The 24,890-nt window shown below is 39.2% G+C and overlaps 1 protein-coding gene across 2 annotated transcripts in view; it reads left to right on the plus strand.

Annotated features, from left to right (window-relative positions):
* Positions 1-17,117: 17,117 nt before the first annotated feature.
* Positions 17,118-24,890, plus strand: part of rnf31 (ring finger protein 31) — a 113,594-nt gene continuing 105,821 nt past the window's right edge. For both annotated transcript variants that reach the window (XM_072363574.1, XM_072363575.1), the window contains exons 1-2: positions 17,118-17,287; positions 17,751-17,949. In XM_072363574.1, the coding sequence (XP_072219675.1) occupies positions 17,752-17,949 (198 nt within the window). In that variant the 5' untranslated portion in view covers positions 17,118-17,287; position 17,751. The remainder of the gene's footprint in view (positions 17,288-17,750; positions 17,950-24,890) is intronic.

A 24,890-nucleotide genomic window follows, 5' to 3' on the forward strand; every position in this document is an offset into this window, starting at 1 on the left:
ATGTTCAGAGACGTTCAGGGGCACTCAGAATTTTTTTGAAATGATTTGTATTCCAAATACAAAATTTCGATATTGCTTTTAATGAAATCATGTTACAATTATTTATATTTTAGTGTTCACCTTCAAAAATAATTTAGAAAAAATTATAGTCTGACAAGTCCTCAGTTTAAACATTGTTACATATTTAACCTGAAGCAGAGGGAGAAGAACACAAATAAAATAGTTCACAGGGCATTCGAAAGTTCCAAGAAGTGATGACTATGTGGCGCAAATATTTTTGAAATCGTTAAATTGAAAATGTTTTTCCATTGCTTTAAGTATGAAACACAATTGTTTTTTGTAAATACATAATTTTGATATTTCATTGAATTAAATCATGTGACCGATGTGTATTACTACGTCCCTATGCACTCTGTCACTGTGGAACTGCTCTTTTTATGATGCATTACTGGTTAATTTGAACCTTTTCTGAGAGGTGTGTTATTAGATGAGTGAAAAAAACAGCTGAACCTAATACTGAATAAACATTTATTAATACATTTATAAACAACAAATCTTCTATTTCGATTTGCAAAATGGGAGCACACACAAAAAAAGAACTTAATGAAAACTAAACAAGAGGGGCCTCCACAACTTTAATTGACACAACATTCTTCCCAACCATTTCAAGATTTGCAAAAACCCTCCCTTTCGCAAGCATGTCTTCCATAGGCTCCCAGAGCGATGCTTTTATCTTCACCTGGGAGTCGTTTCCCAGGATGAGTTTGAGGATTCCCTCCTCTTCGCCCTCCAGAACCCCGAGCACCTCTATGGCCAAGGCAGACTTTTGAAGGACACTCATCATCTGTGAAGGAGACAACAAATTAGTCTTATCAACATAATAATATATGTCATCTCATATCAACAAAATGGGAGATACAAGCCCTGTTTACATTTGTAATGTATAGTGCTTATACATGTTAGTTTGCTTTAGCTTGGTAAACATTTAGTTCTCGACTAGTTTTGCTGGGGTTGCATGTTGGTGTGGTGTTTAGCACTGTCACCTCACAACAAGAGGGTTACATGTTCAATTTTTTTTCTGTAAGTTTGTATGTCAGCATGCGTGGGTTCTCTCCATGTACTCTGGCTTCCTCCCACCATCCAAAAACATGCATGTCAGGTTAATTGGTGACTCTAAAATTGTCCTTGGGAGTGACTGTGTGTGTCTCGTTTGTCTCTGTGTGGCCCTGTGATGGACTGGCCACCTGTCCAGGGTGCACTCTATCTCTCACCCAATGACATCTGGGACAGGTGACACTCTCCCAATGAGCTTGAGTTGGATTAAGCGGGTGTAGAAAATGGATGAATGGATAGTTTTGCTGGACTATGTTATTTTTTTATCATAATCATGCCAGCACAAGTCAGTTTTGAATGAATTATGGAGTATTTTGGTGGCTGTAAAGCATTTAAAGATTGCATATGCACCAAAGAATAAGTAATGTGTATTTGGTATTGACAATATTTGAAAAGAAGTACAATTTACTGTGGTGACTTTATTGTTATAAATGATTTATGTTATTATAATTTAAAATTCACCTCCAACATTGAAAAAGTAGTGCTCTGGAGCTGGTCCTTGTAGGCTGAGATGCCCATTTTTAAATGTGTCACTCTGACACTTTCTCCAACTTCCACCTTGGAGATGGCCACCTCCCTCCAAAGGGCTACATCAACCTTTGCAGCACCCTGTACATAAAATAAATTGATATGGTAATAGTCTTCATAGAGTACTGCTCTGTAATTATAATACATGTGGCTTAAGTAAAGGGTTAGTGTTTTATTTTTATATTCTTATTAAAATGACTTTAGCACATGCCACAATTCCATGCCAACTGTTGTAAAATATTAAACTTGTGTGCTTTAAAAAGCAGATCTGACAACATTAGTTGACTGATATGTTTATTAAGTTCAGTGTTTTGCTACCACTGTAATTAGTATTGAAAGAATTTCTGAAACAATTGTTTAGAAGTCAGAGAACATCTTTCTCCCACCCAATCCTTCTCTTCTTCACAATGTCTCGTCTTACCTCCTGAAGCTGCATGTTCCTCATAGGGACCTGCTCTCTCCCGATTGTTATTTTTTTAATGGCAGACAACTAAAAAACAAAATGGATGAAAGTATTAATAACACTATTCATACTTACAATAGTCAGTCAATTACATAATTTTATCCAGGCCTGATGAATAATTATAGTGTTCTAGTTATTTGTTATGATGAAATGACATATTTTTACTGTTTAATCTTATCAAATACTCTTTTTCCTTAAACTGCAAGAGGATTATCAAAGTTTGCTGACAGCAGGTGCTGATAACTGGTAATGTTGATTTATGTCTGTGTATTATGATATGATGGTTTATCTTTACCTTGTACTTACCTACCCCCTCTATCTTTGCACTTTATCTTTCTGTATTTTCCTCTATGCCTGCACTCTATCTCTACTCTGTCGCCTCTGACAGAGTCGGACTCGTGGGTTCCTTCTATGTAGTTTATTGTTAGCTTTTTATATAGCTGTTATATCTTCATTTGTAAGTCGCTTTGGATAAAAGTGTCTGATAAATACAGAAACAGAAACATCTTTACATAGAACTAACTTACCTCTATGACCTGCCCCACAACTGTAATGAGACCCTTTGCCTCCCTGATCTGTCCAATGGATGTCATGTTGGACTCTGGGTTGATCAGAGCCTGAGCCTTATTTTGAAGCTCCGCTGAAATCGCAATTGGGGAGCTACGGAAAAACTGTGTTTCTCTGGTCACCCAGATGCTTCGTGGAGGGGACACACCTTTCAAACAATAGCCTCGCATCAAGTAGCCCTTCCCGTCTTCCACTTTGCAGCTGAATTCCTCCATAAGGGTCATCAGAGATGACCACAGTCTTATTCAGCTTAGTACAGCGGGGGCTTGCTGAGACATTAGTGAAGTCCCAAGCAATATATATCTATATATATATATATATATATATATATATATATATATATATATTTTTTTTTATTTATTTATTTTTTTCCATCATACATTGCTTGACTGAGCAGTTCATTTTCATAGTGCTTGAAATTAACTGGGCATAAATTAAACCAAACTGGTTTTGCATTTTATTTAAAATCCATCCATTCATCCATTTTCTATACCCACTTAATTCGTCGGTTGGGTCGCGGAGGGGCTGGAGCATATCCCAGCGGTCATCGGGCGACACACAGAGACAAACGAGACAAACAACCACACACACACACGCTCACACTCACTGTTAAGGACAATTTTAGAGACACCAATCTAACATGCATGATTTTGGACGATGGGAGGAAGCCGGAGTATCCGAGGACAGGGTGAAACATGCAAACTCCACACAGAAAGGCCCCAGCCGGGAGTTGAACCTGGAACCCACTCGCTGTGATGCTCAGAGTGTGAACTACGGGGGAGCCAGGGGGGTCTCAGCCCCCCTTAATGAGACATGAGCTCCCCTGAAAACATGATTTGTGAAATTTTTTGGGGGGGGTCTCTAAAATATTGGCAAAATGCTGTTTTTTCCCAAGCATTTCCTTTTTGTTCTTTTTGTACTGTCATAATCATGGATCATGTGTAAAATTAGGCTATTTTTAATGTATGATTTGTGCATGAGGGTCTTTAATATGCCGACCTGTATGCAGTTCTTGTCCTCACCATTGAAGCGTGTGGCGCTGTGTCTTAAACCGAACGTTACTTAGTCTTTAAAAAAGAAGAAGAAAACGCTCAATATCGGTGCTAAATAATAAATTCATCATGTCTAAGAGAAGACAGGCAAATCTACTTTCACATTTTGGATTTACTAAGAAATCGAAGACGAATGACTCTGAGGAGCAGCAAGAGGTAAGTTCTTCAGCTGATGAAGCTTTCTTGAGGGCAACCGACACCACCGCTGCACCTGCGGGGAAACCTGCTGCCTGTGAAAGCCCACCAACACCCGGGCCCGGGGTGACCGGCATACAGAGGCTGGAGGTGGGGTCAACGGCAGCTCAGAGGCCGCTGATGGCGGTGACTCCACCTGCCTCTCTCTCCCGGTTATGATATTTCAGAGGTTGTTTTGTACATGTTGATGCATACTTGATTCCTTGTAGCCACACTGGGACGTTTTGGTTTTGATTTATTTCAGATTTTATGCGTGTGTTGAGGTTGGATGAGATATGTGCTCATAAATAGGCGTAGGCTACAAGGAGGTTTGTAATAATTGATGTGTTTTGAGTAAGTCCTCGCTCTGAGGCACGCGCACGTAAGTGAGCCCCCCGGAAAGCCGCGGTACAGTTCGCACACTGGTGGTGCTAACCACCACACCACTGTACAGCGCCCAAATACCTCTAATAATTTATACTACACCTTTAGGTTAAACAAAAACTTTTGCAAATATTGTGGGCTACCATTTTCTTCAAAGCGGGTAACTGTCGAAGAACATTTAATTGGTCGGCTGCCCTGACCGTGACGCCCTCTGGTGTCAAAAAAAAACTTTAACTTGTGAAATATAATTATTTCTTCCCCTGTAGTTTATGAAATACATTACCCAAATAAAGTTATGTTTGTCTGAATGGACAATTCTTTTCAGCATAATTGGAAACCTGCTTAAGCTAGCCCAGGAAAATGTCTTTGTCTTGTGTCAAGACAAAGACATTTGTCCCCCGACAAAAGTTGGTAATGAATTTTATTTATATTAAATGGACATAATACTTTCTTAATTAAAGAAACCCACATATATGGTACTAAACATGTTTTAAAACCCGAATTTAAGAACTTACCTTTGTAAGTCGTCCAGCTCCAATGGTGAATGAATGAAACTGTACTGTGCTGTACTTACTGTACACTGTCCAGTGCTGGTCGGCAACCTTTTGATCTTTACCGGCGGGAAAGGTACAGAGTGTGGACAAAGATAGATAGAGAGAGAGAGAGAGAGAATATATATATATATATATATGCATAGATAGATAGATAGATAGAATTAACCTTTTAATATATGGAATGGATCCTGAATATATTGAATGAAATTTGAATAGAGAGAGAGAGAGAATATATATATATACATAGATAGATAGAATTAAACTTTTAATATATGGAATGAATCCTGAATATATTGAATGAAATTTGAATAGAGAGAGAGAGAGAGAATATATATATATATATATATATATATATACATAGATAGATAGAATTAACCTTTAATATATGGAATGAATCCTGAATATATTGAATGAAATTTGAATAGAGAGAGAGAGAGAGAGAATATATATATATACATAGATAGATAGAATTAACCTTTTAATATATGGAATGAATCCTGAATATATTGAATGAAATTTGAATAGAGAGAGAGAGGGAGAGAGAGAGAATATATATATATACATAGATAGATAGAATTAACCTTTTAATATATGGAATGAATCCTGAATATATTGAATGAAATTTGAATAGAGAGAGAGAGAGAGAGAGAATATATATATATATATACATAGATAGATAGAATTAACCTTTTAATATATGGAATGAATCCTGAATATATTGAATGAAATTTGAATAGAGAGAGAGAGAGAGAGAGAGAGAATATATATATATATATATATATATATATAGAGAGAGAGATAGAATTAACCTTTAATATATGGAATGAATCCTGAATATATAGAATGAAATTTGAATATGTTGAATGAAACAGGCAGATGTTTATCAGGGCAACCTCAGCATGCATTCAATCTCTCAATAGTGCCCCAAAACAGCAATGTAAGCTGAATATTTAGTTTAGTAATTAAGGTATTTGATGTTCCGTGACACAATGTCAGCTTTGGGCACGATGCATTTGTCTGTCCGCAATCTATTGTGTGAGTAATGTGTCGCGGATCAGACTGTAACCATCTTGTCAAGCGAGGTAGGCTGTCCTCATGCAGCTGCCTGGCAGAGACAGTGGGATGGTGGTTTGAAGGATAGTGTATTTGTTCCTGACGAGGCCAATGACCCTTTCCACAAGGATCCTGACGGCTGCAAGTCCCCTTGTTGTTCCAGTGGATGTAGTTGCTGCTTGCCTTTGGTGAATGCTGGTATTTTTAGCTGTGCACAATAGAGGCATACTGTATTTTTGACACAGAAGAATGACATCTCCTGGTAATAACAGATAGCCACAGTTTTCTGTGATGTGCTTGTCACTCGTGCCCCCCCCCCCCCGCCTTTTGACACAAATGAAATAATACATTGTGGTGTTCAATTAAATTCAATTCAGTTTATTTATATAGCGCCAAATTACAACAATTGTCATCTCAAGGCACTTAAATAATATAGTCTAATTCAAGCCAATTGAAATTCAATGCATTAATTTCAAAATAATCCAATTCATTCATGTAGAGCCAATTAAAAAATAATATCCTAGCTAAGGACACCAACAGATTGCACCGAAACTTGTCTTCAGTCCAATCTCCCGTCCTGAGCATGCCTGTGGCGACTGTGGAAAGGAACGACTCCCTTTTAACAGGAAGAAACCTCTGGCAGAACCAGACTCAGGAAGGGTGGCCATCCGCCTCGACCAGCTGGGGTTTGAGAAGACAGAGAAGAACTGGAGAAACATGATCTCTCCTGTTAGTTCTCATCAGAACTCTGGCTGCAGCATTTTGGATCAGCTGGAGGCTTTTCAGAGAATATGTGGGACAGCCCAATAATAAGGAATTACAGTAGTCCAATCTTGAAGTAACATATGCATGAACTAGTTTCTCTGCATCACCCTGAGACAGGATGTTCCTGATTTTAGCAATATTACGAAGGTGAAAGAAGGCCGTCCTAGAAACCAGTTTTATATGTGCGTATTATTGGGATCAAATATTTCACAGTATTGTGATGCTTGTACTAAGAGTATGTCTGTGCACAAGCTTTCAAGTTCTTTGCCTTCTCTATAAGTATTTCAAAACAATCAATGATAGAAATGCGGGTGTTAAAGTTATCCCTGAAGTACATGGGCAGATTGATCTGAATTTGTTCTTTTGATGGCCAGTGTATAAGTGGCGACAATCTGATATATATGACATCTAATGTTTTGTTGAATACTCTGACAATACTTGTGTATGATATACCAAAAAAATAGACAAAAAATACAATGGTAAATTAAGTCTCATTCTCATCAATTTTAACAGAAAGCTATGGACCAGTTTTCAGAAATCCTGACAGGAAAGTAAAGACGACCATTAACTTTGCATAGCTTGGAAGGCCTGTGAGTTCCTGTACCATGTCGTCATTTCCTTTAAAGGCCCCCTCATTCAAAGACGGCTCATCATCTCTGTTCCTCAGATGATGAACCTCACTTCTGAGTCGTGTGCACTCATCCGTCAAAGCTCTAACTGTAGCCTGGCAGTCAACATTTGAGCATGCTCCTGTGATGCCACGGCTTTGAGTGAATTGAGGGTAGTTGTGGTCATCCGTGCTCAGTGGGATCACTGGTGCGAGAAGGGGTGACAGTTTCATCTGTTGCGTTTGTTCAAATCTGCTGCTAACATACATGAGTAAGAATGATATTCATTTTCATCAGTTCCCCATTCTTTGCACACTTTGAATGAAATTTATGTCTATGTCTAAAAAACAAACTAAAACACCAATAAATTTTTCTTGAGGGATTCGTCCTAAATGTCGTCATCTAAAGCTAAAACCTGAACTTACCACAGAGTATGTACCCGTCTAATGATCTACATGTGTGGGCATTGCTTTGCTCTTTGACTACTGAGATAACAGGAATTTTTGGGATTCTTGTTATGTTTAAAAGAACAAAAAAGGACAAAACATGGTGAATGCAGTTAGGAACGTACTTCATAAGAGTCTTAACACTTTCCAAATGTTGAGACATTTGTACAGACAAACAGCTGGAAATGAGAGGCAATTAGCAAGTCAAGCCCTACAAAGGAGTGTTTCTGCAGGTGGTGACCACAGACCATTTCTCTGTTCTCATCCTTTCTGGCTGATGTTTTGGTCACTTTTGTATTTTGTGAGTGCTCTCACCACTAGAGGTAGCATGAGGTGGTGTCTACAACCCACAGAAGTTGCTCAGGTAGTGCAGCTCATCCAGGATGGCACACAAATGTGAACTGTGCTAAGAGGGTTTGCTGTGTCTCTCAGCACAGTATCCAGAGCATGAAGGAGATACCACTGGGGGGCGGCTGTAGCTCAGGAGGAAGAGCAGTCGCCCACTAATGGGAAGGTCGACTCTGGCTTCCCCGGGCTACATGTCGAAGCGTCCTTGGGCAAGACACTGAACCCCACATTGCCTCCCAGTGTATCATTGGGGTATGAATGTGTGTGAATGATTAGAAAAAAGCACGTAGTTATGTATCTTAAGACGTGCTGTATGAGTGTGTGTGAGTGGGGTGAATGTAGCATGTAGTGAAGTGCTTTGAGTGGTCAGTTAGACTAGAAAAGCGCTATACAAGTCCAAGTCCATTTACCATTTACCACGAGATGTAAAGGGTATCGTAGCAGGGCAACAACCCAGCGACAGGGCCGCTACTTCCACCTTTGTCTATTTTCCAGAACCCTGCAAAATTACCTCCAGCAGGCCACTAATATGCATGTTTCTGCACTTCCTGCATGATGAAGACATTGATGTCATGGACTGGACTGCCCTGCCCGTTCCCCAGAACTGAATCCAATCGAGCACATCTGGGACATCATGTCTCGTTCCATCCACCAACGCCACGTTGCAGCACAGACAGAAGTTGACTGATGCTTTAATCCAGGTCTTGGAGGAGATCCCTCAGGTGAACATCCGCCACCACATCAGGAGCATGGCCAGGCATTGTAGGGAGGTCATACAGGCAGGTGGAGGCCACACACACTACTGAGCCTCATTTTGACTTGTCTTGAGGAATTTCCACTGAAGTTGCATCAGCCTGTAATGTGATTTTCCACTTTTATTTTCAGTATGACTCCAAATCCAGACCACCATGGGATAATCATTGTGATTGACATTAATCATTTTTATGTTATTTTGTTCTAAATGCATTCTACAATGTAACGAATAATGATTTTCAACTGGAATATTTCATTCATTGAGATCTAGGAATTGTTATTTCAGTGTTCCCTTTATTTCTTTGAGCAATGTATATAAAACTACAGAATTGATGAAATTGCATAAGAAAATGGCAGAAATGTGAGCAAAAAAAAGCTGAAGAGTTAAAAACAACTGAAGGACTTGAAACTGATGGACACTATGTCCCTCAGTGTGACATGGCTTCAGTGGTGGGAAGCGGTTCAAAATCGTCCATCAGTGTGAAAAGGAAGGTTAAATGGATCACCAGAACACTGATCTTAAATGGGAAACAGAGAAACACACAGAGAAGAAATAAAGAAATGGTTTAATGCACAGCAATAGTTAGTTAATAGTTAAAATGGCTGCAGTCATATTTTAAAATTGGCTTAATGTTTGAAATAGCTGACCTATTTGGTAATAGCCAAATGTCTCGTGACCTGTTTCAACTGAATGAGGGAAAAAAGTTGAATAGTTTAAAAAGTTTAAAAGTTAGAAACACCAAAAGTCACAGCATAAATCTCCTGAAGTAGCTGAACGGTTTGATACCTGGAGCTGTATGAAGGCAGAAAATCACAGAAAATATAAGAAATATGCAAGGAAAAAAATCATAAAGATGACAAACAAAAAAGAAAAATGTGAATATTTAGCTGAAAATTATTTGCTGGAGTTTCAAAAGGCCTGAAATGCATTTTTGAAAGGACATGGAGTTGTATGAAAGCAGAAAAGTACAGGAAAGATATGAAAAATGCTAAAAAAAAGGTGAATAAACTTTAAAAAAGAGAAACACTGCAGAAAAATTTGAATATTTAAGCCACCTGGAGCTAGAGGAAGGCAGAAAAGTACAGGAAAGAGAAGAAAAATGCAAAACAAAAAGTGAATAAATTAAAAAAGACAAGAAACACTGCAGAAAATGTGAATATTTAGCAGAAAATGATTTGCTGGAGTTCCAAAAGGCCGGAAATGTGTTTTTGAAAGGAGCTGAAGCTTTATGATGTCAGAAAAGTACAGAAAAGAGAAGAATCATGCAAAAAGGACTGGTTGTTGGAAGATGCTGTGCTGAGAGGCCAGCTAGTTACCAGTCAAGCATTAAATATGGCAAATCCAGTCTGAAATATGACAGTCATTATGCCAAAAGCAGTAAGGTTTTACCAGGACAGTATGAGGGAAAGCACACAGAAGGACGTCCTAAGCCAGAGACACAGAGGAGGACAGGTTGTGCCTGTTCAGAACAATCAGCTGCTTCAATAGATTTATAAGTCATAGTAAAAGACAATTTTAACCTGTTAATAGCAGAAAGGTATGCTGCAGACAGTTATGTCATTTCTATCAAGGTCCTGTGTAGAATACAGTTTTTATGGCAGTTTTAGCACAGCCCTCACTGTCAGTTTAAAGGAGAGAAGTGCAGCTTTTTAAAAATGGAAGTTTGTGCTGTGGTGGCTGAGAGACAGATAACGCCATGTTACATTGTTATTAGGAGCACACATAACACAGGCTGGCATAAAGCTTTTACAATAGGGCCGCCATGTTGGCTGGAGTAACTGTCAGCAAAGAAAAGCTGAAGGGTTAAAAACAACAAAAGGGTTTCAAGCAGATAATAAGTGAAAAGTCTTGACATTTCTAAAGTGTGACATTTCTAAAACTAGAAAGAGTGAAAGTTTAGCTGAAAGCAAGTTGCTGAAATCCTGGTTGAAGCAGTTTGAAGGTGAAAATAAAATAGTGGAATAATTTAAACCTGTTGGCAAAAACTGCAGAAGTCTTAGTTGAAGAAGTTGAAAGGTTAAAAACAACAGAAAGATTTAAAGGATTTAGAATTTTTTTGGAAAAATGTGCAGTTAGTTATGTTAAATATTGCTAAAAATGTGAAATATTAGTAGAAAGTCATTTGCTGCAGTTTCAAAAGGCCTGAAATGTATTTTTGAAAGGGCCTGGAGCTAGATGAAGGCAGAGAAGTACAGCAACAAGAGAAGAACAATGCAAAGCTAAAAGGGAAAAAAATCAGAAAGATGACAAAAAATGCAGGAAAATGTGAATATTTAGTGTGAATATTGTGCTGTGATGGCTGAGAGACAGATAACATCATGTTACATTGCATTAGGAGCACATAAAAACACAGGCTTGCGTAAAGCTTTTACAATAGGGCAGCCATGTTGAGTCTGGCCTCCTCATTAGTTGCTATGGGCAACAGCTGCATGTGCCACTGACAAATCTGCACCTCACTTTGTCCCCTTAAAATCTGGGGGTTTAATAATGAAGCACAAGTCTGGAACAAACGGTCGCTGTTCGAAAAGTAGAAGTCGTATCCGAATAATTCTTGCACCGTGAGCGCCAGAAGGGATGGGGGAAGCCAGAGGTGTAATTTTTATTCTGATCTTGTGTAAGGTTTGTTTTTTATGGCAGTTTTAAAATGAGTCTTCCACACTGATTTCATTGCTCGGCCTGTTTGTAATGGAAAAGTATGGGAGCTGGAGTGCGCCTCTCTGCGCTTAGAGGTGATTTGTGAGAAATCTGTGAGGCCAAGCTCAGTGAGAGTGACTTTGTGTGAAAGAGGACTAAAATACCTACGTTTTGATGTATAATTTGTTTAGATCAGGCAGACATTTTGGACGTGAGAGGCATTTGAGAAGCTGTATAAGCTATTGACAAGCCCTTTACCACAGTTAAAGTTGAGTCTTTCCTGTCACATATAAACTTTGAATGATGTCTCTGTGATACCGTATGGCTGAGTTACGGCCCTCTAAAATAGGACAGTTTGGGGCTCAACGAGCATGATTTTTTCATGCATAAAAATCAACAAGGAGCAAAAATGTTCACGTTTTTTAAACTGTCATGTTTCAAAATTGGCTTAATATTTGAAAAAGCTGAATCATTTGGTAATAGCTGAATGTCTTGTGAACATTTTAAAGTTTGAATGGTGTCTCTAGCTGAACGTATGCTCAACTAGTTAGGTTGGAAAGAGGAGGACGTTTTTGAAGAGTTGAAAGAAATTTCAATTCATTTGAATGAGGAAAAAAGTTGAATAGAAGTTGAATAGTTTAAAAAGTGTAAAAGATATCAACACCAAAAGTTAAAGTAGAAATCTCCTGAACAAGCTGAACGTTTTGATACCAAAATTGTTGAAATAATAAAGGGAAACAGGAAAACAATAGTGAGAATGCCTTAATGCATTCTCACAATAATCAGGTACGGCATCACCTGCTGGTTTGGTAACCTCACAGTTAAATGCAGATCTCAGATCAATTCTCTGGTGAAGACAGCTTCTAAGATCATGGGCCCACCTGCCCTTTTCTCTCCACAAGACCTTTTTGAGCAGTCTTCTATCAAGCAGTCCAAAAACACCCTCACTGACACATCATATGTGCTCAGTCCAGAATACACATTATTAAAGTCAGGAAGAAGGTACAGGGCTCCACTCTGTAAACATAATTGCCTAAAATACTCACTTACCCCCCTATCCATTAAGCTCATTAATGAGCAGCTAGGAGAGGAAGAAAGGGAAAGGAAGCTGAGGCCGAAGTAGGTGTAGGGTAGGGTGTATTTTTCTGAATGTATTTTGCACATCGCGTCAGATTGTTTTGAGTGTATTTGTTATATTTATTATTAAGTTTTTGAGTGTGTGTCTATACATATGTTTTGTGTTTTCTTTTCTGTATTGCACTGCAACAGTGCTCTTTTATCCAAGACAAATTTCTTCAATGGAGACAAATAAAGAAACCTTGATCTTTTCCTTGAATTTTTGAAAGGTCCTGGGGCTAGATGAAGGCAGAAAAGTACAGTAAAGAGTAGAAAAATGGAGTTTCAAAAGGCCTGAAATGTATTTTCAAAAGCAGCTGGAGCTGGATGAGGGCAGAAAAGTACAGAAAAGAGAAGAAACATGCAAAAAGGACTGGCAGTTGGAAGGTACTGCTGTGATTCAGAGACCTCTTATTTAAAAAGTAAAGTCCTGAAGGCTATGAAAGTCACATTGGCTGAAAGAGAACATAATTACCTACGTGTTAATGCTAAAATTGGCTTAAATACTTTGGAAACAGTGACCGGTTAAAAACTTTTTTTCTGAAGAATCTTTCTGTATTCTTCCACTCTGTACGTTGGAACCTCCACTCAACACATGAACATTCCATGTCATTGGAATGCATTGTAAACTCAGAAAGAATTTTACTCAATTTTTAAACTGTGATAGTTCAATCTTGGCTGAATATTTTAAAAAGCTGCACCATTCAGTAATAGTTGAACGACTTGTGAACATTTTAAAGTTTGAATGGTGTCTCTAGCTGAAAGTATGCTGAAGTAGTTAAGTTTGAAAGAGGAGGAAGCTCTTTGCATGATTTGAAAGGATTTAACATTACTTTTAAAGGGAGAAAAATTTGCACAAAAACCATAATATTCCATAATTTTTTAAAAACTATAAAAGTTAGAATCACCAAAAGTCATAGCCAGCATCTCCAGAAAGAGCTGGACGTTTTGTGCAAAAATGGTTTAATTAATTTAAAGGGGAACGCTGGTATTTTTAAACCTCAACCTTATTTCTGGCATAAAATACGTTTATCTACTCACCGAGAAAGTCGGCGTCCATCAGAAGCTATTTGGATAACTCGCGATAGGCGTATATCCATATAACGGAGTGAACAGGGCAGGGACGATGCAGCCTCTAAATAAGGCATTATCTGTCTTTATTTCACCAATACTTTAAGAAGAATGAATGAAACGTGTACTATAGCTCTGTTAGGTCACAGGTGCTGTTATGTGGCTACTTGCGGCTTGGAGAGCTAACGCAGGGATTTCTACACAGCCACTCTCCACAGGCAAGAGCATCTGTGCCTGGACGAGCCCTTCAAGTGCCCTGCATGCACACCAGACATGCTTGCCATGTCTGCAGATGGTAACAGAAAGCACTACTGCTTCAAGAAGTCCAAAGGGTCAGCAGACTCGTTTTCTAATTTTAGTAATTGATATATTAATTACAATGAACCTCATTGCAAAAACATTTATCTGTCCACATATATACAGTACATATATACAATCCATATTCCATAATTTTTCTAAAATTGTTTTCTAATTTGAAAATGTGATGTAAAGTAATTAGGGCCAGAGCTGTAAGCACAGCGAAGGCCCTATTGTGTCTGAAGGCGTTATTAGGGCCCGAGCTGCAAGGCAGCAAAGCCCTATTGTTCTTTAAGGTGTTATTATTTTTATTATCCTATGTGCATTTTACACAATTTTCATCAGAAGTGGTTTGGTGTTGATATCTATCACAACAAGATAATTATTACAAAATAAAAGCCTTACATATAGCTGAACCTGATGTATTGATTACTTATGACTTTTAAAAAAACTGTAAAGGTATTCCTTACTACTAACTACTCGATGAGTTCATGAACACATCAGAAGTGGGTTGGCATCGATATATATAAAACCAAGGGACCTATTACAGAATAGAGGCCTTACATATGACTGAATCACATACAGTGATTACTTATGCCCTTTAAAAAAACTCTTGAAAGGGGTTTCCATAATAATAAAGGATGTGGAAACTACACAATGAGTTCTGGAACACATCAGAAGTGGTTTGGTGTTGATATCTATAAAAATAAGAGTTATAACAAAATAAAAGCCTTACATATGGCTGAACCTGGTGCTCTGATTAATTGTGCCTTCAAAAAAACTGAAGATAAAGTGAAAATAAAGAGTGTGGGAACTACACAATGAGTTCATGAACATATCAGAAGTTTTTTGGTGTTTATATCTACAAAATAAAAGTCTTACATATGACTGAATCACATACATTGATTACTTATGACTTTTTAAAAAACTGAAAAGGTATTCCTTGATAATAAAGGCTGTGGGAACTTAACAATGAGTTCATGAACACATCAGAAGTGGTTTTGTGTCAATATCTATAAAAGTAAGAGAGTTATTACAAAATAGAAGCCTTACATATGGCTGAACCTGATGCACTGATTACTTATGCCTTTTCAAAAAATTAAAAAGGTTTTCCCTTGAAAATAAAGGGTGGGAACAACACAATGAGTTCATGAACACATCAGAAGTGGTTTGATGTCAATACTTATTCAAATAAGAGAGCTGTTTGAAAATAAAGGTCTTATATATGACGGAATCACACACAGTGATTATTTATGTCCTTTAAAAACTATTGAAAGGGATTTCCTTGATATTAAATGATGTGGGAACTACACAATGAGTTCATGAACACATCAGAAGTGGGTTTGGTGTTGATATCTGTAAAAAAAAGAGATTCATCACAAAATAAAAGCCTTACATGTGGCTGAATCTGATGCACTGATTACTTATGCCAATTAAAAACTCTTGAAAGGGGTTTCCTTTGAAAAATAAGGGGTGTGGGAAATACACAATGAGTTCATGAACACATCAGAATTGATTTGGTGTTGATATCTACCACAACTAGATAATTGTTACAAAATAAAAGTCTTACATATGACTGAATCATATACAGTGATTACTTATGACTTTTAAAAAAACTGAAAAGGTATTCCTTGATAGTAAAGGGTTCATGAACACATCAGAAATGGGTTGGCGTTTGACAATTCATGAAGCACTGCAGGTCCTTGAAATGTAAATGTAAATCCTGAAATGTGAATGTAGATAGTGAAATAAGTGATATTTGAATTATTTAATGACATATTTAAGTAATTGTTTCATGGTTTATTTATTTATTTAATTTTTGCACTTTTAGTCCTCCGTTCTGGAGCGGGGGTCTTTTTTTATTGGGGAGGATTTTGTGTTAATTTCTCTCTCGTGCCCTCTCTATAGTGATGGCCCCCTTAAGCATTACGTCCCCTTGTAAGGCCTCATGGGTATTTGAGACCTACTGGTCACATTTGAGTTTGTTTTTTCTGTTTTGGGTGGGTTCTGGTTCCTGCAGTCGATGTTTGGGGACGACCTCTTTTTTTCACATGACAGTTTTATTTTATTTTATGTGTCTCAGAGCCACAGGTTTTTATGGACACCAATATTCATGTGCATGGGAAATGCACTCTTAAAATGAGTGTCACTAAATGTATTACATGGAATGTAAAGGGAATTAATAATGTGGTTTAAAGTCCATTTTCTATGCTGGGTACGATTAGTTGAGTCTGCTAATAAACCAGGGAGTCTCCTGGTTCGTCTGGCAAGGGGCAGGGTTGAATCTGATGTCATCCCATCATTGAAAGATGATAAAAGAGTTATAAACATCTGGTTAATATTGAAGGGTACTCTTTATTAATAAATAATCAACTCATCCTTTATGTTAATTGCACTGTACTTTCTGAGCTTTAACAAGCAGAAAGCATTAGACTATAGATTATATTCTGAGGTTAATGTTGCAATATTAACATTTTCAACCCTGGATGTGGTTTGATTTTGATCTCTGACTATAGAGAGTTATCATTTTTGGTCGATTGCCAACATTTAATTTTATCAGCACTAGGATGAGCACCAACGACAGCCCTCAGCACCAGTTTTTCTATTTACAACAGCACATAAGAAGTTTGCGTTTTAAACATGACAGGACATGGTGCCACAACTAGAAAATATGGAAACATAAATGTAAATTCACGGACGAATCCACATCAGGACTATCCCTATGTTTTCGTCTTGGTTGTGATTTATGGGAAGCTCAGTGCAAGACATGCAAAGCAACGAACAACTTACTAATTTTATTATTTTAATATGGGGCCATATAAAGACAGTTTTTTAAGAATATATTTTTTTATTTTTATTGCTTTATAAATTGACAAACACTGTGATGGACTGGCGACCTGTCCAGGGTGTACCCCGCCTTTCGCCCGATGACTGTTGGGATAGGCTCCAGCCCACCCGCTGCCCGATCGACGGATTGACGGGATAGAAAATGGATGGATGGATGTTTGTCAACAGCTGTTTTTAAAAAGAAAAAAGAAAACGTGTGTCCGATCACCTATGAAGTTAAATATTCTGTCTCGGTGTTAACTGTTCAAGGTACAATGGATAACTGACAACACACATCCGAAGGATCCAGGAATCTGGTGAGTGACGTCAGCAACGCTACGTCCATGTTTTGCACCAGAGAGACCCCGGTGTGTTTGTGTTTGTGTGCAGCGGCACGTAGGGGTCCCCTGAAAGAACATATGGTCAGACTGAGCCGCGCACAGGGCGGTGTTTTCACAACCGCAGCTGTCCATGTTGGTGTCAATAGAACTGCGGCACCGAGGGAGGATTTAATTGTGTTCGTACGAAAAGCAGGTAGGAGATAACACCGGCAACTGTTTCATCTGCTTTCGTCGCAGAGTCAACGCGAGCAGCTAGCAAGCCCATGCATGTATGCACGGTGAGAGATAACAGCGGCCGTTGATGTGCCAAACACTGACCACTGACTGTCTTCCACAAATTGATTGTACGGCCACGCGAGCGCGCGCAGTCTCACTCGTTTTCGCTCGGTTTCTGAGGTCTGTGACTGTTCCTCCCACCATCAAAAAGACACATCACGCACATATACGTGACTTTATGTCCAGGGTATCCGAGAAGGTGCGTTAATGCTGCAATGGATTAGATACAGGTGCACGTGAAGAGGTTTGCGTTTTAAACATGATATTCAGGCACGAGGCTGCTTTACCGCATTGGCTAAACAATTAACATGAAATAAGTGATTTAGTAAATAAAGAGTTTTCTTTGAATTGATGTTCACACTGTGTGTGTGCGTCTGCAGAATGTCCTCCCTGTCAGAGCAGTTGCAGGATGTGCGGAAACGAGCTGAGGTGTGTCTGTACTCGGGGGGCAGAGTGGTGGAGGTGCGGGCCGGGGTAATGGCTATGGCCAATCTATCCTTACCACCCTGCTCCAAATATCACTACATCGCTGCAGAGACCATGGTCATAGAAAACAGCTGTGGCAGCAACAGGAAGGAGGTGAGTGCAAAAAACTTTGTAATATCCCTGAAGTTACCTGACAATTCCTACATGGATAGGCTTTGACCGTTGTTGAGTAAATCTTTATCAAATTTGTTAATCATTAATTTGTATTACAAGTAAATACATTGTGCATTTTCAGTTAATGTCAGTTCAGTTAATTTTGTTTTAGTTTTCTATATAGTGTCAATTTAAAACTCAATTGATTAAAAAAAAGAATAATAGAATAATTTCAAACATTCTACAGAGTCCAGTTCAATTTAATTCAAAGCAGTTATAATTCAATTCAAGTCCAATTAGATCAAATTAATTCCACTTCGTGCCCACTACATTCCAATTCATAGTTCAATACAGTTCAGTTTAGTAATTTTTTAAATGGCAGTTTGTAAAAAGTTGCATAGCTAAGGAAACCAACATATTGGATCTTCCCTGTCCTGAGCTGCAAAGGCAGGATGAAACATCTTGCAGAGCCAGAACAAGGGATGGCTCCCCTCTGTTTTGGTCATTTAGGGGGGGGGGGGGGGGGGGGGACAGGAGAGAGAAACAAACAAAAACAAGACAAATGCAAGCTTTGGAAAAAAGATGAGAAAAACACAAAGTTTTTAAAAACGGCCGTAGCCGTTGGGGGGTCCAGTGAGATGCTGAAAGTGTCAGTAAGAACCCCTGTCAGTTGGTCCGCACAGTCCCTTAGCACCTGGTCTGGTATGTTTTCAGGGCCGGCTTGTTTCTGTAGGTTCACTTTCCTGAGGGTTCTCTTGATCTCAGTTGTGTCCAGATGGAGCACCTGTTCATCAGGGAGGGGAGTGACTTCCCTTGCAGAGGTGCCTCAAACCTTTCAAACTGCTGATTTAGTTAGTTGGGAAAGGCTGCAATGTTTTCACAGGATGGAGGGCCAATTTGGGCCTGTTCCTCGTGTGAAATGGTTTTATGCTAGATAAAAAACAACTAATATCTTGAGTATTAGGGTCGTCTGATTTATAAAGACTTTGATTGTTGAAGTAGATTCTAGAGAATAAATGGGCACCCTTCAATCAAACGAATTTGACAGGTGACCTTTGACCTACTTCCAGTTGCTCACATGTGGTAAGGTGGCCTTTGACATCTAGGGGGGGGGGGGGGTATGGGTAGGGTTAATGGGGGTTTACAGCTAAGGTCAGGAGGTTGTGAGGAATATATTTGTTGAATGTTTAAATAACAGAAAGGGTTTGGGTTAATAGGAAAGGTTAAGTTTTAGAAAGTCCTCCTTTTTGACAGCTTCAAAGACCGGTCCCTGTAAGGTAAAGATGTGAAAATAATTAGATGTGTTAGGAATTGTTCGACTCAGAAGTTGCCAGCAGTGCAAGGATTTGTGAGGGGTTCAGGGTAACAGATAGTTAATAATGACCACTAGTGTCTCGATAATCGTGCATTGTTACTGTTTCAGTAAGAGACAGGGCATTCTGTTAGGGTTTAAATCTGGCAACATCTGACTGATTATCTCATGGTGTGAGGATGAAAAGACAGGGGGGTTGAAACAGATTGTTAATATTGGGTAATAGTGTCTCACCAGATCCTGCTGTGTCAACATATTTCATCTGGCTATATCAGATGTATCAGCTAATACCATGAGGCTGAAATGCCTGGGGGTCACAAGAATGCACCATACTGTGAGGGTGAACAGAGGATAGCTATGTGTAGCAAATAGGGATAAGCACAAATTACATAAAAAGGTCTCCCTCTCAGTTTTCACTCATGTAACATTTGGTGTTATAACAATCATGCTTTGTTACTGGTTCAGGTGTTGAAAAAAAAAGCCTTAATAATGAACAAGTGTATGTAGACTTAGATTCCATCATGACACATTTCTAACTGTTATTCTTCTGAACCCATTGCACAGGAGTTGGAGGTTTTGTGTTACCACAATTGGACTTTAACAAAAGAAATGATTCAATAAAAGAACAACAATTATAGCTACTAGTGATGTGAAGGTAAGCTGTCAGTTAGTGTCACAGTGTTCCGTTTTACACTTCAACTTTCCTTTCTCTGCATGGTGTGTGTTTATCAGCCTCGACATCACAGAGCAGTGTGTGCATGACTGTGTGTGTTGGTGGCGTGCACACGTCCAGCTGCCCTGCTGTGAAACACCGCAGGCATCCCACGTCTAAGAGACAAGACAACCACAAGAGGGAAAGGCCTCGTGCAAATATACCAAACAATAGAGAAACATTCAGTTGAATAAAACACTGAGAGTGCGTCTACTTTTCTTTTTCACTTTCATTTTTTAACATCCAGCTAATTATGAGATATTAGTTCATATGAGATAAGGAACATAGTAAAACTGATCTGACAGAACAAAGACAGAACAATGTGATCATTTCACCCTGTTTGTTACAGAAAATGGCCTCCTGGCTGTTTTACTGGGTAGTTATGCAAATAAAAAATGGCTCTGTGACCTCTGTTGTTGGTCCCTCCAGATAGCACATTGATATTCTTTATTGGAAAGTCTCCCTATGACCGACTTCTGAAATTAATCTATCATCCCTATGGATGTTGTTTTAGGCTGCATTTGGTGAACCAGCTCATTTGTATCCAATCTATTTTTTTTTAAATTGATGAAATGCAGTTTTTCTTTGGTTAGAAAATAATAATAATAATAAAAGTAAAATAAGATTGAAACACAGGACATTGCTGCCTTCATATAGACTGGATGTAATTTTCTTGCTGGTTAGATATACAGTTTAGGATCCATTTTCTGCGTATGTTCTGTATCAATAGAATCGTTATTACCGTCACATTATCCATCGTGCATGTGCTGAACTCTGCATCAGTAGCAAATCAAAGATGTAAAAAAGAATCATTAGATGCAGAATATTTAATATTTTGTGGCTAATTTAGACCTTTTTCCCCCTTTTAGTTAAATGATAGAAAGTTTCTCTTTTTAATGTCACCTTTACTGCAGCTGCATGAGACACCTGAGCTACGTATATATGTCTGGTTTTCACTGTCTGCAGACTGCTGATTCTACAGAGTGGCATGTGTTGCCTGTTGTCATTGTCCTCACCTGAGATTGTTTTCTGCCAAATTTATTTATTTTTCTTCTTTTATCCGTAGCTATTCCTCACTAGAACCGAATGTGTGCCGGTATTCTGTTTAAGATAAACACATAGTTGTCTTTAATAATCCAAGGAGGGAGATGAGGTTAAAGAATCTGACCAGCGCCTTCAGATTAAGTTGATTTAAGAACTACAAGTCACTAGCATTTAAGGTCAGGAAGATTTTCATGTTCAACATCTTTTACAAATCAAGCTTAAGAATAATGTCAGCAGTGGTCTTAAGGTTAAATTCAGGTAAAATCTAAGAGCAGAAAGGAGTTTGGTGGGCATGAAGTGTACAGTTTATAAGGTCTTTATGCAGAACAAAAGCATGGAGCTTTAATTTCAGTTTAATCAAATCTTTGGTGGAGCATAAACGATCAGAAAACAGCACAAAACGGGGCTGAGGCAGTAACCAAGATGCCATAAACAATTCGGGAGAGATTAGACTTTGATCATCTTTATTATATTTAATCCTGAGTCCTCAGGAGAGCAGTACGTTTGCTTTGCATGCTCACCTGTTCGTTCCACATTATCTACTCATACAATCGAACAATTGTTCATGTTTGAATCTTACCACAAAGTCCCTTCAGTTGAGGTTATTGTGTTTTGATTTCAAATGAAGGATGGATTAAGTAGAGTCTGAAGTCTTTAAGGCTGAATAAACTTCTTTAGGAAACCCACTTCTTAAACTCAGGCCTTGTGTGCTGGTTAACAGCTTAACTACAATCAGACATGGAGTCGGATTCAGGTCCAATATTTTGGAATGTTGCATTATTTGATCAGGAATATGTGTGAACTGGCTTATTGAAGCGTTGAAGAGCAGAGTCTAATGTTATCCACTTCCACCTTTGACTTATCACACTAAACATGTTTGTACAGTGCAGCATTATGTCACAACCTCAGACTCAGTTCAAAAGCAAAGATGTTTATTAAATCAAACACAGCAGATAAGGCCGGTTGAGGATCTCCTCACAGAACAAAAGAAAAGGCTGTGAAACACCTAAGCACTCTCCTCAGTAAATATGGCTGAGGACAAGTGCAGCTATGAAAGTTATAAAACAAATCTCTCCAGCTAAGGAGTAAAACAGAAAAGCTATGAACGATAACCAAATAAACTCTCACGCTCTCCTATTGAGGCGGATTTAAACAAAAGACGGTCTTAAAAACAGAGGCGCTATGAAACTTAAACAATTAACTTGAAGGCACACCTCTAACGGCGGCATGAAGATCTTTCAAGAACAAAACACAAAATCGCTCCACTCGGGGAGGAACTATGAAACATTAACTTTAACGAACGCAAAGCTCCGCTAACGGAGATGACTATGAAAGGTTACAACAAAAACACTCCAAAAATGGAGGAACAAAACAAGGCTGTTAAACTTACCGTGGTTATATCAATTAACTATGGCTATGAATAACTTACAAACAATATGCTCTGCAGGAGCTCGACTGCAGGCTCGAGGAAACTATGGCTGTGGAATCTATGGTTCAAGAGGCGAGTCATGAAGCTTGTGACAAGAGACAACATACTGGCACAGGACAAGGGAAACGCAGACTATTTGAACACACAAGGGACCAAGGGGAACAGGTGGAAACACTTGGGAATCAGGGAAGACAATCAGACGCCTGACACGGGAGGAAGGGCAAGATACCTGAAACGAGAGGAGACAGTTAGTGCTTTCAAAATAAAACAGGAAATGACGAGACAAGACATGAAGAAAACCTAAATCGTGACATATTATGCTTGTAAAATCAGGGTTGTCAAATTATCGCGTTAATGGAGATTAATTAATTACAGTGATTTTTAGTGCGTTATATTTTTTTAATTGCGTTAATCTAATTTTTAATCTCTAACTTTGCTGTTTTTGAATGCCAGTTGCCTTTTTTTAAAATCCGTTTTTATACGTTGGGCTTCTTGTACTTGGGTTGGAAATCAATGGTCTGTCACACCCTGAAGTGGACATTGATTGGCTGTCATTGTGTTTGGGATGGTTTGGGATAAGCTGATAGGCTCCCACTGTAGTTGGGCAAGGTGAGGAGACTTGAAAATGGAGGAGCATGTAAGAATTGTCGGTCCAATGAATGGAAAATTTACATTTCACAAACGCCTCGACGGCACCATTGATAAAGGTAGAGTGATCTGCGTTCTTTGTAAGAAGGAGTTTGCTTACCACCGAAGTAGCTCAAGTTTAGCCTACCACATCAACGCAAAGCACACAGTCAAGAGACACTGTCAAGAGACAGTGCAGCCACAGCTAACGTTAGCAATTTAGCGATCTATAGCAAAGCTCTTCGCCAAACTAAACTCAAGGAGAACATCCCGCGTATGAGCAAGTCTGCGACCGACAGGCTGACGAAGGTTCTTGCCAAGTGGATAGCGATGAACTGCAGGCCGATAAACATAGTGGAAGACGAGGGGTTAACAGAGGTGTTGCAAACTGCGTCCAATGACCCATCATACAAGCCACCGTGCAGGACTACAGTGACGACCAAAATCAGCAAGATGTACGACAGCGAAAAGAAAAACAAACTTGAGATTTTGGTGGAGGATTCGCCCAACTTTGTTGCTATAACCGGAGATCACTGGACCTCAGCTGGCAACCACAGCTATTTGGGGGTGACCGGACACTTTATTGATGGTGAGTGGAACCTCAACTCGTTTGCGCTGACCGTCATGAAAACAGAAACCAAGCACTTTGCTGATAAATGCGCCGAACAGTTCCTCAATGTGGCAAATGACTGGGGAATTGAAAATAAGATATCCACCATCGGTACAGATAGCGCAGCAAACATGCTGGCTGCTATGAGAGCCCTTCCATATGAGCACATCGCCTGCAATGCTCACATTCTCCAGAGGACCATCACAGTCTGCCTCGATGGCAGTGGGTTTGCTGGTGTACTAGCAAAGTGCCGCAAGATTGTTGGCCATTTCAAACAAAGCCCTGCAAGTACCACAGAACTTAACCAGCAACAAGTTGCACTTGGAAAATGATGTCATGGACATCACTGATGATGATCCAGCCTATGTGGTGAAGTTCAAGAATGCCTTCCAGAGGGACCTAGAAGCACGGCAAGCTGTAGCCAACGAGACGTGGTTCAAGGTGGCCACAGCACTGGATCCACGTTTCAAGGATTTGAAATGTCTTCCAAGAGAAAAGAGGGAACAAGTAAAGACTATAAGGATAAGCTGGACTATTGAGTCCAATTTTATCAAATCAAGCTTTATTTATATAGCACTTTTTACACATAAGAAATGCAACACAAAGTGCTGCACAAAATAAAATAAATCTACCTGTCCATCTATGTATTCATTCATTCATTCAGGTGTGGACCAGTCTGGAAAACATGCTCCAAGCAGCAGAGCCTAGAAGAGCAGCTACTCTCCAGCCCTCCACAGAGGATGATCAACCAGCTCAGAAGAAGAGGAGGAGCGCTCTTCTGCTGGGGTCCGACTCTGACTCAGAAGAAGATGGAATGGAGTCCGGAGAGCTGCAGCGCTACAGAGCAGGGTCCAGCATCAGTATTGATGACTGTCCCCTGCAGTGGTGGTATGCTCACTCAGGAGCCTATGAAAAGCTGTCAGTCGTGGCACGCAAGTACCTGGCCTCCCCGGCAACCTCCGTACCTTGTGAGAGACTGTTTAGTCTCGCAGGCCACATAGTACAAAAAGAAAATGTGACCAAGCTGGTCTGTCTCAGCGACTGGCTGAAGAAGAAGAAATAAGAAGCATGAGGTCAGCATAGCTGCCATGTCATCTGTACCCCATTAGAAGTGATTGCTTGATGTTATTTCAGCACTTTATTTTGTGATGATGAACAATGTTTTTAATTTTTTATGTGCAAACAGCACTGTGATTGCTGGTTCTGT

The sequence above is a fragment of the Leuresthes tenuis genome, unplaced genomic scaffold (assembly GCF_036924035.1).
Source record: "Leuresthes tenuis unplaced genomic scaffold, fLeuTen1.0.hap1 SCAF_14, whole genome shotgun sequence".
NCBI classification, from domain to species: Eukaryota; Metazoa; Chordata; class Actinopteri; order Atheriniformes; family Atherinopsidae; genus Leuresthes; species Leuresthes tenuis.